Genomic DNA, 15,452 nt, shown 5'->3' with positions numbered 1-15,452 from the left:
CTTCATTGCCCTTTTATTACACTCAGATTGGGAGATATTTAATTAGGCGATGACGGTCCTACTCCACCTTTCTCTATTCCGATGACGAATGTGTATCTTTGTCCATGTTGTCAGTCATCTCCGAGGCCCGTCACATTAAATGTGCTCTTTTTTATATATATAGTTTGGTGAGAAGTTCTTGACGTGTTGGATGCTTTCTCAGAAGACTTACAGCGAGTCTCTCTGAGCTTCCAACTCTAGCAGCAACTTCGTTAAAAGGCAAAACATTTATTTATTTATTTTTTATTAAAGATCTTTAATGAAGTTTTGACGAAGAAAAATATGTTTTCATGCCTAAACAAACTAAATAAAACAAACTCTCAGTGTTTTCATGACTGAAAAAACAAACTGACCTTAAAGAAGAAAAACACAACTTCATACTGTTTCACTTTGTTTATATGTGGCGGACCCTGCCACCTTTCAAGCTTCAAACAGTGTTCTGGGGACCTTTTTTTCCTCTGAGAACAGCTTGTTTACTCAGTTAAGGACAAAAATAAATATGTCTGAGTTTGTATTATTACCTCATTATCATTGTAAATATCAAAATTCTCTAAAAGTGCACAGTGCAGCTTTAAAAAAACACAGTGAAACGGTCCCGGAACATATATGATCGTGTGAGATCCCTCCTTTTACTTTCTGCCGGGTGCACTCTTCACAGCAGCTCCGTTATCAGTCCGCCCGGCTCATAACTTTAGGGCATGAAATATTAACCAGCGCTGGGACTCATAAACACATCTTCAGTGGGACGCCATGATTTCACGCTATATCACAAACATTTTAAGGCATCAGATGCGCTGCCTGTCATGGACTGTCATTTTTGGCGTGTGAATAATATATCTTGGGTCCTTTCGGGCAGACATACTTTGGCACTCATGGCGCATAAATAGGTAAATAACGCGGATAAATAGGTAAATAACAGCAGCTAGCCGGCCGACAGCTGGAGAAAAAAAAGAAAGGAAAAAGCTTTATACTTTTTTATTATTATTATTATTGCGCGCGTCCTTGCTGATATAAATCGGAGAGAAACGAGTCGGAGTCCATATGTTTAAATCAAATATAGGCCCGTGTCACACTACAAACAAATCACTTTGCTCACAGCGCGCCACAGATTGTTCTAATTAAGATCTGTCTAATTAAATTACAGCCTTGAGTTAACCAATGGCAAGACTTGTTTCATTAGCAGAGGCAGGCAGAGTGATGGAGAGAAAATCCTTCCTGATTGCACGACGGTGTCAATTGGCTAATTTGCCGCCTTCGGGTACCTCAAGGATCATAACGAGGCGTTTTCAGATTGGGAAAAAAGGCGTGCGCAAAAGCCTGTGATATATGTTGAGCTAATAGTGGCTTCCTATCGAGCTATGCAGGTCGAGAATTGCATCTCGCCCGCGAGTGATCTCTCCAAGAAATTTATGAATGTGGGCAGTGGCTTTGCGAGCTCCGATGGATCTGAGCTTTCGTTGCAGGACCATCCTATTATATGTGCGAGTGACAACCTGGAGAGAAGTTCACCTCTGAAAAAAAACTCTAGGGAGATGACGAATCAGTCAGAGGCAGACAATTTTCCCGACTCCAAGGACGCATCAGGGGACGTCCAGAGGGGCAAACTCTCTCCTGATCTTCACGGAGTCTCTGACATCCGTCATAATTTCGATGGATCTGCAGGAGAAAGGTGCATCTTTTCTCCATCCGCCCAGCCGCAGTCAGTCTCAGCAGCTCCCAGTGCCATGTTCCCCTACCCGAGCCAGCATGGACCAGCGCACCCGGCTTTCTCTATCGGGAGTCCCAGCCGCTACATGGCCCATCACCCGGTCATAACTAATGGAGCTTACAACAGCCTTCTGACCAACACTTCTCCCCAAGGCTACCCGGCGGCGGGCTACCCTTACGCGCAACAGTATGGACACACGTACCAAGGAGGGGCTTTTTACCAGTTCTCCACCGCGCAGGCAGGACTGGTGCCGGGGAAGGCGCAGGTGTATTTGTGCAACAGGGCCCTGTGGCTGAAGTTTCACAGGCACCAGACAGAGATGATCATCACAAAGCAAGGGCGGTGAGTAAGAGCGGCTTCCTCCGGCACACACCTGCAGAAAGAGTCGATGATTTTTTTTTTTTTTTGTGTGTGTGCGTGTGTGTGTGTGTGTCCAAAGTAACATCGAATCACTGTATCACCAAATTTATAAATATATATATATGGATGACGGACCAAAACAGATTTTTGTTTTGTGCCGTTTTCTGGTTCAGTGAGAAGCGATTTTCTTAAAGTCTGTCTCCCCTTTTCCTTTTTTTCCTTTTATTTATTTATTTTTTCCCAACAGACGAATGTTCCCATTTTTAAGCTTCAACATTTCTGGCCTCGACCCAACCGCTCACTACAATATATTCGTGGACGTAATACTCGCCGATCCAAATCACTGGCGGTTTCAAGGAGGCAAGTGGGTGCCATGTGGGAAAGCAGACACAAATGTAACAGGTATTATCACATAGTTGTTGCTACATATTTTGCTGTTTTTGTTAAAATTCCGATTAAAAAAAAGTCCTGGCAGCTTATTTATTTTAAGAAACGAACGCTACAGCTATAATGTGTTTTATTCTGTGCGTATTCTTCCTCAGGGAACAGGGTCTACATGCACCCGGACTCACCGAACACCGGTGCGCACTGGATGCGTCAGGAGATATCATTTGGGAAGCTAAAGCTCACAAACAACAAGGGTGCCTCCAACAACACGGGACAGGTAATGAAACATCGCATCAATTAATGCTTCATTTGGAAATATTTACTACAGGTCATTTCAGTGAAAGCAGTTGGACGAACGCAGTGATTTCCCCTTTATTTGTTGTTTTTCACGTGCAGTGTTTTACCATCTCACAGTCGTAAAATATAGATTTAAAAAAAATTATAACTTAACGTGTTTATTTTCAGCATTTTTTTTAATCGCCCCATTCCAAAGTTTTTTAACTGAGTTTTCTGACGCGCCGTCCTTTTTTTTTTCTTTTCTTTTCTTTTTTTTTTTTTTTAAATTGAATCTCCAGATGGTGGTTCTCCAGTCCCTCCACAAGTACCAGCCCAGGCTCCATGTGGTGGAAGTGAACGAGGACGGGACAGAGGACACCAGCCAACCAGGGAGAGTCCAGACTTTCACCTTCACCGAGACGCAATTCATCGCCGTCACAGCCTACCAGAATACCGATGTACGAGCTCCACTCACACCTGACACCACATCCTCCCCAAAACGAGCCTCTCCATCATCCACTTCAGATTATCATCATTGGAACCAAAGGCGATATTTTTTTTCCTACATTTAGAAAATACATATTTTTTTCATTTTACTTATTTATTCTAAAAAACAAAGTAGAGAAATGCGGATTTTAATGAGATTTAAGAAAGAAGAGGAAGAAAAAAAAAAAAAAGGTTGAAATTCTCGCCAGACGCTGAGTGGGAATTTCTCCATCCTCACTGGCACAAACAAACAAACAAATAAAATAAATAAAACTCGATGATTAAAACGAGAAATACTATTTTTGAGACGGTGCGCTGATTCACACACACTCACACACACTCTGCCTTTGTTTTGAACTCTAATCACCGCGTTATCTCTCCACAGATCACGCAACTGAAAATCGACCACAATCCGTTCGCTAAAGGATTTCGGGACAACTACGACACGTAAGATTCTTCTCCTTCTTATTTTATTTGATTGTAATTTTGTCTTTTTTTTATTGCACGACGCTGTAATCTGAAATAAACATGTTACTTAGCAATATTAATATTAAAAAAAGCTTAAATGCACTTCTGTTGGGTGACCAGAGGTCACCAGATGTCGGGAATCAATCGAACATCAGCCCTAAAAAAAGAAATAATATAAAAAAATAGATAAAGATTAAAAATACTTTTTGATTGACTGAAAGTGGAGGGATTTTCTTTTTAATTCAACAGCCAGATATGTCATGTAAATACTGGACAGGAAATAAACATCAGCGTCCAAATATATATATATATATATATATATATATATATATATATATATAATATTCAGTCACAGTGTCTTCGTAGAAATATCCATCTCTCTCGTGTGAGTTCAGGCTCGTAATAAGTGCATATGGCGGGTAATTTTTTATTCATTTATTTATTTTTTTTAATATTGATGCGTAAAAATTCAAGTGAGCAAAACGATCTTAAACAAAAATGTCTGCCAGTGTTGTTCACCATGAAGCCTGCGGTGTGTTTGTTTTTCTTTGTTCGAGGCCTGTTTCGGAAAAAAGTTCACGCAAAGATTTAACGTTATAGGTGTTGAAACTTCTTTGCATTTATCTCTCTCCCCCTCCTCATGAGACGTCCTCCATCCTCCATCTTTACTGCCCCGGCCATATAGCGCGCGGTTTCGAAAAAGCTGAATTGTTTCTCTGTTTTTCTCTCCATCTTTTCAGTGTCTACACAGGCTGCGACATCGACCGCCTAACTCCATCGCCGGGTGACTCTCCGCGTTCACAGATCGTGCCGGGTGCGAGATATGCCATGCCTAGCTCTTTCCTGCAGGACCAATTTGTCAGCACTTATGCCAAATCTCGCTTTCACCCTGGCATGGGGACTGGTCCTGGCACGGAGCGCAGCGTCCCACTCGGCAACAGCTTGCTATCCCCGCAGCAAACCGAGGAGCCCACTGTTGCCACCCCCCCGCAGCGATGGTTTGTCACCCCTGCCAACAACCGACTGGACTTTGCTGCCTCGGCATACGACGCCGCTGATTTCGCCGGTAACGCGGCCACCTTGCTGTCCTACGCAGCGGCCGGAGTGAAGGCTCTTCCCCTGCCGACTGCAGGCTGCTCCAATCGGCCTCTTGGCTATTACGCAGACCCGTCGGGCTGGGGAGGACGCACGCCGCCGCAGTACTGCGGCGTTAACAGCAAGTCCAGCTCGGTCTTTTCCTGCTGGCCCACTAACTCTATCGCGGGCAGAGCGGGCACCAACTACCTGGCCGAGGAGGGGGACTCCATCCCGACGGAGAGGTCACCGATCGGCGGCTCGGAGGAGGCCAAACCCAAAGACATGACCTCAGAGTCGAACTGGATTGAGACGCCGTCCTCCATTAAGTCCATCGACTCGAGCGACTCTGGGATCTTTGAACAGGCCAAGAGGAGACGGATCTCCCCCTCCGCCACGCCGGTGTCAGAGACAGTGTCCCCGCTAAAGTCTGAGCTGCTGACACCCAGAGAGTGTGAGAAAAACTGCACAAAGGACATTGGTTATTACAGTTTCTATCCTCACAGTTAAAACAAAGACAGATCTATCTATCTATCTATCTATCTATCTATCTATCTATCTATCTATCTATCTATCTATCTATCTATCTATCTATCTACAGGTAATCAATTAAAAACAAAAGTAATTGATAAGGACTGTCACCTCCACACTTAATGGCCAAAAAATGTAAATTCTTCCACCTCCTCTCTGTCTGTCCCGTCCCGTCCCGTCCTGTCCCGGGCCGGGCACTTTGTTTCCTCACTGTTCAGTAAAGACAAACAAACAAACAAACAAAAAAACAAACAAACACTGTAATTATGAACATAATGTACATAATATCGGTGATAGTGACTGAATGTACACAAAATAGATGAATTCATAAGTAGTGTTTTAAAAAAAAGAAAAAAGAAGAAAGAAAGAAAGAAGAAAGAAAGAAAGAAAGAAAGAAAGCGAATCCTCTTCTGTTCAGTAGCCTGAAGCTGTTAGTAAAGAAAGATATGGAGAACCTGTACATGAAAAAAAAATGTTTCTTGTGTAGCATATACTGGCACAATAATCCTCTGTCAGTGGAACAAAACAAATGAATCAAAAAAAAAATAATCATATGTATTTTGTACTTTATCAAAGCTGTAGGCGACCCAAAAGTTTATGATCACCCGCTACATCCATGATCCCTGTGGTTAAATAAGTTATACATGTCGGTAATGTAGACTTAGAGTCTGTTTTGATTTCTTTTACTCCTTGATTTTATTCGAGCTGCTTATTTTCCATAGCCTGTACGCTATGCTGTTGTGGAAAAAAAAATCTCTGTATCTGCTGTGATGTGATTGGAACGTAATAAATTATGTTATCATGAGGACAAGTCAGATTTATTTTATATAATCGTTTCACTTTCTTAAAGGGGCTCTACAGCAATTTATATTCATTAATGACTTCTTTATTGGTCATGTGTGAGCAGACTGTAACGTGACGTGAAAAATTAGACGTCAGGTGCCAGTGGACGATTTGTTCCAGGTGTTTAACGCTGCTGGACTTCCTGTGCGGGACTCAGGGTCGGATTTTTCCGCAACAGTCGTAAAGGATGTTGACTTCATGCCTCCTTCAGGTCCGCTAACATCGAGCAACAGTAGACATGGAGTCAGCTGACATTTACTAATCGAGCTGCTCGCACATCGGGAGAGTTTCACAGAGCCCCCTTTTTAAATTATGAGCATTAAAAATGTGTGAAACCGGATAAAAAGGTGATATGCCTGTTTTTTTCCTGAACGCATCACGTGAAGCGTCTTTTCAGCGAGTTTCAGTCCCGAATCAGGACACAGTGAGGCTGCTCCTCACAGGATGAACAAAAAATGAGGAATACTTTAATGTTTTTGTGATCAATTAATAATGAAGGTTTATTTTTTTGAATTTTTTCTTTTTACCCTATTTGTTTATTTATTTATTTATTTATTTATTCTATATTCTGGACCAATCAGCAGATTTCCATTTATTTAAAAAGTGCTATTTTTGAGCCTCATTCCCATCTTGTCAAATACTGATGCTTTGGGGTGGCTGCCGACACGTCCCACATCCCAAAGCGTCATTATTTGACGATTTTTGGGAAACCCAGAGCGTCATCATTTAACGAGATGGAAATGAGGCCCAGAAATCAACTTTTCTTAGAAATAGCACCTTTAAAATATATGGAGATCCGCTGGTTGGTCCAGAATATGAAACAAATAAATTTACAAATAGGGTTAAAAATACATAGATTTAACACAAGTTACATTTATGAGGGCACAAATACAAAAGAGCGTGTAATAATGAGAAACGCTGTGATCCAGGTGCTTTGTTAACCTGTCTGAGTGAATCTACCATTTGATATTTCGATGTGACTCAACAATCAGGATTGTCACAACAGCATTTGGTTGGAGCAACTTTGCTTGCCAATCTGAGAGGGCGAAAATGTTTTTTTTGTTTTTGTTTTTTTGTCATAGTTGAAAAAACAAACAAACAAAAAAAAAAAAACTGTGAAGTTGTCAAGTTTTCTGTTCGGCAGCCAAAGGAAGTGACACATGAGAAGAAAAGTCCTGCCTTAAGTGAAAACTGTGGACCAGAACAGAAAATCCACCAACATTTGATTTTATCATAAAAGAGTACAGTCATAGTTATTTTGCTTTTACAACAATTAATTGGAGACCGACTGGTTAATTGTTGATTGGTCACTCTACCTTAATCATCAGACTTTTAATTGCGTTATTTGAAACGTTATTGAACACTGATATCAAATTCATGAAGATAAAAATATAATCAAAAGAAAAACATAATCAGCTCAATGTGCACTTAATTGGGATTTCAGTGTGAAGGAGATGCTCACAGCTGTCAGTGAGACGTGTGGCATTTAGCGTGTGTGTGTGTGTGTGTGTGTCATTTCCCAGGGATAAACAGCAGATGGCGATACATGAATGCAGGTCCTGTAATCAAGCAGCTTTTCATTATATGGCCCTCAGGAGGTCAGTGCAGTCCAGGAGCAGCAATAAGGAATCAGAAATTGTTTTTTTTTTTTTTACTTCTTTATTAACAAAATAAAGGACCTTCTTTTTATGACTCAATTAACTCTTTACCTCTTGATTCATCCACTGCATGGATTGACACCAGATGGCGATACTTTACTGTCATTACATCTGCGGGAGGGAGGAAGTCCCTGCTGATGAAAAACGCCTCACAACTGCAGTGCCTGGAAGGGCTTCAGCTGCGGCCCATGAGTTCGGATGAACACAGTGAAAACACTCTCCCTGACAGATAGTCAAGTCAAAACTATTAGGACTCGACAAAATCTACATATGAACTTAAACGTACCCTGCACCCAGGTGGACTAATACTTCAGTTTAAGGCTGCAGTGTCAACTATAAGGTTTACAGACTGGCTCTGGGAAGCTGGGTGGTGAGTTAACCCATTATGATATGAGTGGTTGTCAATGTCAATATTTACACGATGTATTCACAGGATTGTATAACACACAATATGGCAACAGTCTTCATACGTATCATAAAATTGCAACCTATCTTTGGCTAAAGAAAAGTGTTACAGATAGAACGGAGACAAATCAAATCATTTCTATCTTTCATTTAAATATGTTAAATGGCCTCATGAACCAGAAAAATATGCATATGAAGAGTATTTTGATCGTGGTGTCTGAAATGTACCACTACAGTGTTAATATTATGCTCTGTAAGAGATATTCATATGAAAGCTGTGTGTAGCTGTCTTGGTGGAAAGACAGAAACCTTGACAAGGGAATCATGGTTTTGAGCAGTGGCGGACTGAGGATGTCTGAGGGGCAGGGGCAAAAAAATATTGGAAGGGCACCGCAAGTTTGGGGGGGGGGGGGGTGGTCGCAATGTTTTTGCGAAGAAGAAGAAGGAGAAGAAGACCCACATCATCCAGAAACAAGGGTGAACATCTGATAAATTCTTTGGAGGGGACAACTAACAACTACAAGAAATAATCTGAAGAACAATTTCTGAGGGCGACACCAAAATTAGCGCTGTAACTCTGCGAACAACACTCCCTGCAGCTGCGTCACTGGTTGACGTTAATGGGGCTGGCAAGCAAATGAGTGACACAAAGAGTGACTTATAAATGTGTTTTTTTGTATTTGGAGAGGTGGATCGAACCATTGTAAGCCAAAGGGTGGGAATTGCACTCTTCTAAAAATTAAAATGCACCTTTGAGAATCTTTAATCTTTAATTTCATTTATTTTAAACATGTATTTTTTTTTATTTATTTCATTGAATAGACTACACTTCTGACATGTTGGTAGGGACACATATTTTTTCTTCTTATTTTTCTTATCATTCTAGCTGAGAATTTGAGGTTGATCCAGCAGCAAAACATCTGTGAAACTTTCCACCTTAAGTTCATTTCAGGGTCGCAGGCTGTCTCAGAGGATACAGTAAAGCAACTGTCTCAGAGTCAAGAGTCATTTTTGGTGACAGGCGTCCTCCAACAAAGAATCACTCGAATATCAGGACAACTTACTGAGTGTCGGGATTGTTTTTTTTTTTTTTAAATGTCAGCACACTGACAAAGTCTTACCTGACAGTTTAGAGTTTGATGCCCAGTGCAGGTACAAGTGGGGAAACACTGAGCAGGCTGCAGAGGAGAGAGGCTGCAGCAGAGTTTTCAAAAACAAAAACAGTCCACATGAGTCAGCTTGAGCCCGCTGAGTCACAATCTAATAAAAAGAAACCACAATGAGATGATTATATAAGCTCCCAGATCATTTGTTGATTAGATCAGAGTCTCCTCACCTCTCAAAGATTAAACATTTGGAGAGTGACGCGCCAGAGAGAGAGAGAGAGAGAGAGAGAGAGAGAGGCGCGTGTTTTTTTAAGAACGACGAGGAGAGAGCAAATCACCACCACGGTGTTGGACATGTGACCGCTGTGTGGCCGCTCTGTCACTGCTGCACCTGCCGGGATAACACACAGCGGAGGGTCCCTGCTGCAGCTCCCCGATCATCGCCGAGAGGAGGGACATGGACACCGCGGACCAAGGTGCTCAGGTGGAGCCGCTGCTGCCGACGGTAAGGAGCGCTGGTCTCTGGGGACATGTGCTGACTGACGCATGACTCATGCATATGCTGAGAAAAACTAATGGTTACATTTAAACATTTTGAAAAAAAAAAGCTTTTATAAACGCAGCAGTTCCTTTAGCGGGGTAGATGCAAAGTGTTTATGTCTCTCCATAAAGCACCTGTGGAGCTGTTAGAAAATGACTCTCTGACAGCGTGACGGTATGATATTACATCACTGATGGACATTTGGTTTTCTGTGTGACTCAGTCTTCAGCATGGTGTGAAAGTTGCTTCTTGAACTGAAAGGCTCATTTAATCGTCGTTCAGCAGCACGGGGCTGTGCGACCAGACGCAAGTTGTTGCTCCTTTATGAGGCAGTGAGAGTTGAGGGTGAGTTGAGGATGAGTTCAGGAAACTCACAGCCTGAGGAGGGAAGCTACTTTATCCATCAGTAGGAAGTGGATACTTCTGTATCTTTTGCCAGCGGGCAGCATGGTGAACAGACTGTAGCTGGGGTGGGTGTTGTGTTCAAACAGGCACTGTGTGAGTTTTGGAGAAGAAATTCAAACTTGGAATTTAAATATTTACAATATAAATAAGGTAATGATACAAACTCATTCATTTGTTTTTCCATAACTGATTAAACCAAAAGTGTGCAGCGGATATTAATGTCCCCGGAACACTGTTTGGATGTGGAAAGGTGGCAGGGTCCGTCACATATAAACAAAGTAAAACAGTATGAAACTGCGTTGTCCTTTAAGATCAGTTTGTTTATTCAGTTATGAAAAAAAAGTTTGTTTATTTAGTTAGTTTAGGCATTAAAATGAAGATCTTTCTCATCTGATTAAAATTTCTTCTCCAAAACTACATAGTGCACCTTTCTGTATCCCCTGAGCAGACATCTCACATATGCACCACGAGTCTTTGGCTGGTCCTCTTTATGTTTTAGCCTGATGATGTTTCACATTAACGTCTATGCCATTGGAATAATTACACGATGTCCCATTACTTTGTGCTTTGTCATTTTACATTTGCCAAATCCCCGCTGTGCCAGATGTCTATTAATACAGTAAATTCAGGCAGAAGTGACCCTGTGTCATGTTCGTACGCTGTGATGAATTGTGACATAGATTAAGGTCAATGCAGCACATGTATGGCGGGGTGATACCTCTCTTGAGTATTTTGGGAGAAACCTGGTAAATCCTACTGATGTCAGAGGAAGTGAGGTTCCCGAGGGGGATGTTCTCAGAGGCACGTGGGCCTGTCCTCGCTGGCCTTTGCTGACCATTTTAGAAGGGATTTTTGCCATTATCCATTTTCTGTTTACATCAAAACAGATTTTTCCATTTAGCTTTAGCCTTTAGTTCTTAAGGCTTTTAGTACTTTGAGAGCCCCGCGGCTGTGGTTTCAAAATGTCTGGTCGGAAGCTGACTTTAAAAGTCACAGAACATTTCAGGATGTAAAAATAACATGGCCGTGGTAATCTTTGTCTGATCTGGAGAAAAACATGTCTGACTGTGAAATTGTTGTGAGTGGCTGATTCCTCTCTAGACTACACAGAATACTGAAACATTAACACTGTGTGTGTTTCTATTGTATGTGTAACAGCATCGTATGGATTTGTTCAGCCGATACACAAAACTGATAATTACCTGCATCTCCTGGCTGATACTAATTTCTCATTTCTAAGTTTTGCATTTTAAAAAAAGGTCAGTACGTGTGGTTGCACACCTGATTGTAGAAAAAGGCTAACACCTAGTAATGAAGATCGATCAGTTAATTTTCAATAGGCCTGATAAGAGTTGTCGTGCTAAAACCTTTACCCTACACTCTGAACTCTTGTGGAACAAGTTGCAAAGTGCAATCATGTTGTCTTTCTCTGAAACTGTAAAAAAAAAAAAAAAACATCAGCGCTGGCAACGACATGTTTGGCTCTCTAGTCAACACTGTGTGTCTCTATAATGTATGTCACAAAGGATATCTGGACACAACTTTGGAGGCAAAGCCCCTTCCATTTTTGATAAAGCTGTCCAGTTGTGCATGCAGCCAAAAAAAATCTCAATCAAAACAATTTAACCACCATTTTGTGGCTACTTCTTTTACAATGTAAGCTTATGGGACAAGGTGTTTGGGCCACATGTGCATCACGTGATGTTGTACTTATAGAGATTAAAGAGTTCTGCTACTATGGGAAATTGGCTTTAAAGCTTGGTGCTCTTCCTTTGGGGACCTGGTCTCTACCCCATGGACTCATACTGACAACTGGATACCGTATCAGTGGCGAGACCCTATTCATTCATACATGCTTCTCAATAAGACACAAAGCCAAAGAAGGTCGATGCATAGGTGTAAAATTTACTGGAAATTCCCACTTGTAGGGCCCATATAGCGTGCACACTAGAGACTCAACTGTCTAATGTTTCGGTTTAGCCCTCTGCTAACTTGAACTGGGTTAAAATAATTTAATTATGCAGATTTTTACAAGTGGATCGGACCAAATTGATCAAATTCTGATAGTGAAACGAATCATTTGGCATGAGTCAGGATGCTCAACAAATCTATCCTTTGTTTTCTGGTCGCTTCTTTCACAGTCTAAAGTTATAACATGCATTTTGTGATGTTGTAATTACAGGGTTTGACCACAGTGTCACTATGGGCTTTACCCAGGCACAGCTGTTTGACTTGATGACACAACAACAGCATGCTGTTCTTTTTCTACATATCATGCAATTTTCATATATATATATAAAACCCTTTTCTTTTAAAATCAAAGTCATGATTTTGTTTTATTTTACAGGTCAATTCTTCCTTTGGCTCATCAGTTGGGCGTAGAAGTTTGGTGAGTTACATTCCCCGGATTTCCTGGCATCTATCACTATGAGGTCACAAATAAAATCGGAAACTAGGATAACACGTAGAAGTAGAGTCTTGAAGTGACCAAGTTGACTTGATGTGACATGACAAGCTTAACCTCAGGGTTACTTAACAACCATATAGAGAGTAAAGAGAGGAGGCAAAGTATAAAGGAAGCTTTGGCTTTAATGAGATGCTGCTGGGCAGCGGCGATGATGTCACAGCCATAATCTCACGATGAGAGACTAGGGGCTCTGCCGATAGATGCTCAATCACAAATTACAGTTGTCTGACACAGCAGAAGGGCATCAGCGGCTATCAGGCATGGTGTGAGCGGGGCAGCGGGAGTTAGCAGAGCTCAGATTTTAGACTGTGTTGCACTCTGTCGAAACTGATCAGATAGCAGAGGACATTGAGGGAAAGCTCATGCATTCTGAAAACTTGGAGGCTCCTTGGCGCTTCAAATATCAGGTAGGACATCTTCACTGTTCTGATAGCATGGCTGATATACTCAACGGTTTGTTAATGTGGAGTTCCTGTTTGATTGAGGAAATAGCCATGTGGTTAATTGAGGACATGTGCGTTTCAAAGGATATTTTGATGATTGGGACCCGCCTGAAATGAGTGTAAGCCCCAGCTTTTCCCTGCTGACCACAACTGACCCGTCTTGCAGCTTGGGGATAGATACAGACATTAAGAGAGCTTAAAGCTGCAAAAACACCTTAAATAGCGTCTATGAAAAAAAATAGATGTATAACTAATGTGTCCTCTTGCAGGATGTTGAAGTTTATAGCAGAAACATTTAAGGATTACAGTGCCACATGAAAGCCTGTGCCATTAATGATATTGCTGCCACTGATGGTTCCAAATTTGCCACAGCCATCTGTAGGGATCAGATCCAAATATGTGCCACATCCTGCGATATCACGTCAGCTGTGTGGTTTGCCAGTCCCTTAATATGAGCTTGCTGGTGAGCAGATCTGTTCTGGTTGTGTTTACAACACATCCTAGTATCTCTTTGTCAGACCAACCCCTTTAAACAGCAAACCTAGCGAATAGCTTTGTGTTTGAGTCTGTTCATATGGTTTCACACAGAACCTTGAGGTGGACTTTTGTTTTTAGAAGGTAAATGATGCAGTGATGCATCCTGACACTGACCAATAAATAAAATGCTCTGACAAATAAAAGGAAAATAAATCCATTAACTGTGGCTGTTGCAGGCCTCTAATAAGCCCATACAACAGATTTTTTGAATAGTATGTACCTGCCTACCTGCCTGCACTCTGCCCTTTGCTCTCTGCACTCATTGTGTATGACTGGAGTCCTCCACAAGGCTACGGATGTGTTGCTAATGCTATTAGCGAGCTAGTGGCACAAGAGCGGCAGAAAAGTTGCGGCCAAAATTTCCCAATGCTGACATGCCAGCTTGACAGCGGTGAGCTGTGTTCATTTTTCACGTTCATTATGATGATATTACATGCTTTCTTACCTGTGAGTGAGACATGAGGATGATGGAGGTATGACAACGATATGCTGAGCTCATAGTACACAGCTGCTGAGCCTGTTGTTCAGCAGCTACCTCGGCTAACTCAATAGCACAAAGCACACGGCCCCCGAGCTCAGTGAGAGAGCCGCTGCGGCAGCTACACACTCCTTTAGCGCCTCACGTTAGCATAAAGCACACACCTACTGCAGTAAGGAGTCACTGTTGCATTGGGTTACCTGTTCAGCCTGTACATTTGTGTTTATGTTTACACCATTGTGGCATTTAACAGAGTTGTTGTGTGTATCTGTTAGACTTAATAAAGCTAATTGAGCTTGTTGAATGTAGCAAACTAGCTCCTAACACATCTCCCTGTTTCAGAGGAGTGGCTCTGGAGGAAAGCACTTACCAGCCCCAGCTTTAAGGTTCTGGACACTGTACTGTATATTTAGAAGACATAGCCTATTTATGGTAAATTTCTCCATGCTGAGTTTACTTTTGAAAAACGAATTTCTATTTTAAGTATCTCTTATTTATTCGTTACCTGTGTAGCACAAACCAAAACTTAATCAGGCCCAAAACAAGAAGATGGATGCTTCCTTATTGCATAGATTGTGCTACCTTACAGTAAATATCCCAAGAATTCTGCAGTATGCTTCAGCTGGCTTTATTTGTTTTGCCATTTTTCATTCCAAGTGCCCTAAATTAAATTAACTCCAGTAATACAATCAAATTATGCATCTTGACTAGCACAATCTAATGTCGCTGAATTGGTGTTGTTCCTACAAGATCATAATGATCACTTGCCTCAACAGTGTTGGCTGGTATATTGAGTCTGTGTGTTGTATATTGTGTGTGTCATCATAGTAAATGTAGTCCTGGAGACATTTTTTGGGATCTACCAGAGAAGTGGATTTGACTTCTTTGCCAGTTGTTAATATATCTGTGGACAGTTCTGGTCACCGTGATAACGTCACCACTGTGCAAATACAGTCACAAAGTTTGAACTGGCCATTCAATGAGTAAATGTTGTTGGAACAACCCAAACATGGCATTATCAGAGAGACCATCTTTGCACTGTACATACCAGTGTAGGACGGCTAATTCAACAGTGATGCATCCTCACTTCCTCTCAATGTACAAAAATATCCCAGATATGGATGCTGCCATCCTGCATCTGCCCCCTTTCCGTACCCAGCTTGTGCATACTGGACCGAAATCCACAGAGTTTTGGTTGATTTTGAGAGAAAAGACCATTAAATGGGATTTGTGTCACAGA

At 41.6% G+C, this 15,452-nt stretch overlaps 2 protein-coding genes across 6 annotated transcripts in view; both read left to right on the top strand.

Annotated features, from left to right (window-relative positions):
* Positions 1 to 1,286: 1,286 nt before the first annotated feature.
* Positions 1,287 to 6,135, top strand: tbr1b (T-box brain transcription factor 1b). The gene is made up of 6 exons (XM_030427360.1): positions 1,287 to 2,089; positions 2,355 to 2,509; positions 2,650 to 2,771; positions 3,070 to 3,228; positions 3,642 to 3,703; positions 4,465 to 6,135. Exons 1-6 carry the CDS (start codon positions 1,398 to 1,400, stop codon positions 5,306 to 5,308), a joined length of 2,034 nt encoding a protein of 677 aa, XP_030283220.1. The 5' UTR covers positions 1,287 to 1,397; the 3' UTR covers positions 5,309 to 6,135.
* Positions 6,136 to 9,528: 3,393 nt separating this feature from the next.
* Positions 9,529 to 15,452, top strand: part of slc4a10b (solute carrier family 4 member 10b) — a 31,207-nt gene continuing 25,283 nt past the window's right edge. Inside the window, exons 1-2 of one of the 5 annotated variants that reach the window (XM_030429134.1) lie at positions 9,530 to 9,846; positions 12,635 to 12,676. In XM_030429134.1, the coding sequence (XP_030284994.1) occupies positions 9,799 to 9,846; positions 12,635 to 12,676 (90 nt within the window). In that variant the 5' untranslated portion in view covers positions 9,530 to 9,798. Of the gene's footprint in view, positions 9,847 to 12,634; positions 12,677 to 12,988; positions 13,162 to 15,452 lie in introns of those variants that run through there. The other 4 variants (XM_030429135.1, XM_030429136.1, XM_030429138.1 and 1 more) reach the window with 4 other exon arrangements.

Source organism: Sparus aurata, chromosome 9 (genome assembly GCF_900880675.1).
Source record: "Sparus aurata chromosome 9, fSpaAur1.1, whole genome shotgun sequence".
In the NCBI taxonomy this organism is placed as follows: Eukaryota; Metazoa; Chordata; class Actinopteri; order Spariformes; family Sparidae; genus Sparus; species Sparus aurata.
This window is presented reverse-complemented; position numbering and strand designations above follow the sequence as displayed.

Excerpts from the sequence above, each read along its gene's own strand:
- tbr1b (XM_030427360.1), top strand. The coding sequence starts at position 1,398 with ATGCAGGTCGAGAATTGCATCTCGCCCGCGAGTGATCTCTCCAAGAAA. Across the intron at positions 2,090-2,354 it reads ATCATCACAAAGCAAGGGCG|ACGAATGTTCCCATTTTTAA; the intron begins GTGAGTAAGAGC and ends TTTTCCCAACAG. Across the intron at positions 3,229-3,641 it reads CAGCCTACCAGAATACCGAT|ATCACGCAACTGAAAATCGA; the intron begins GTACGAGCTCCA and ends ATCTCTCCACAG.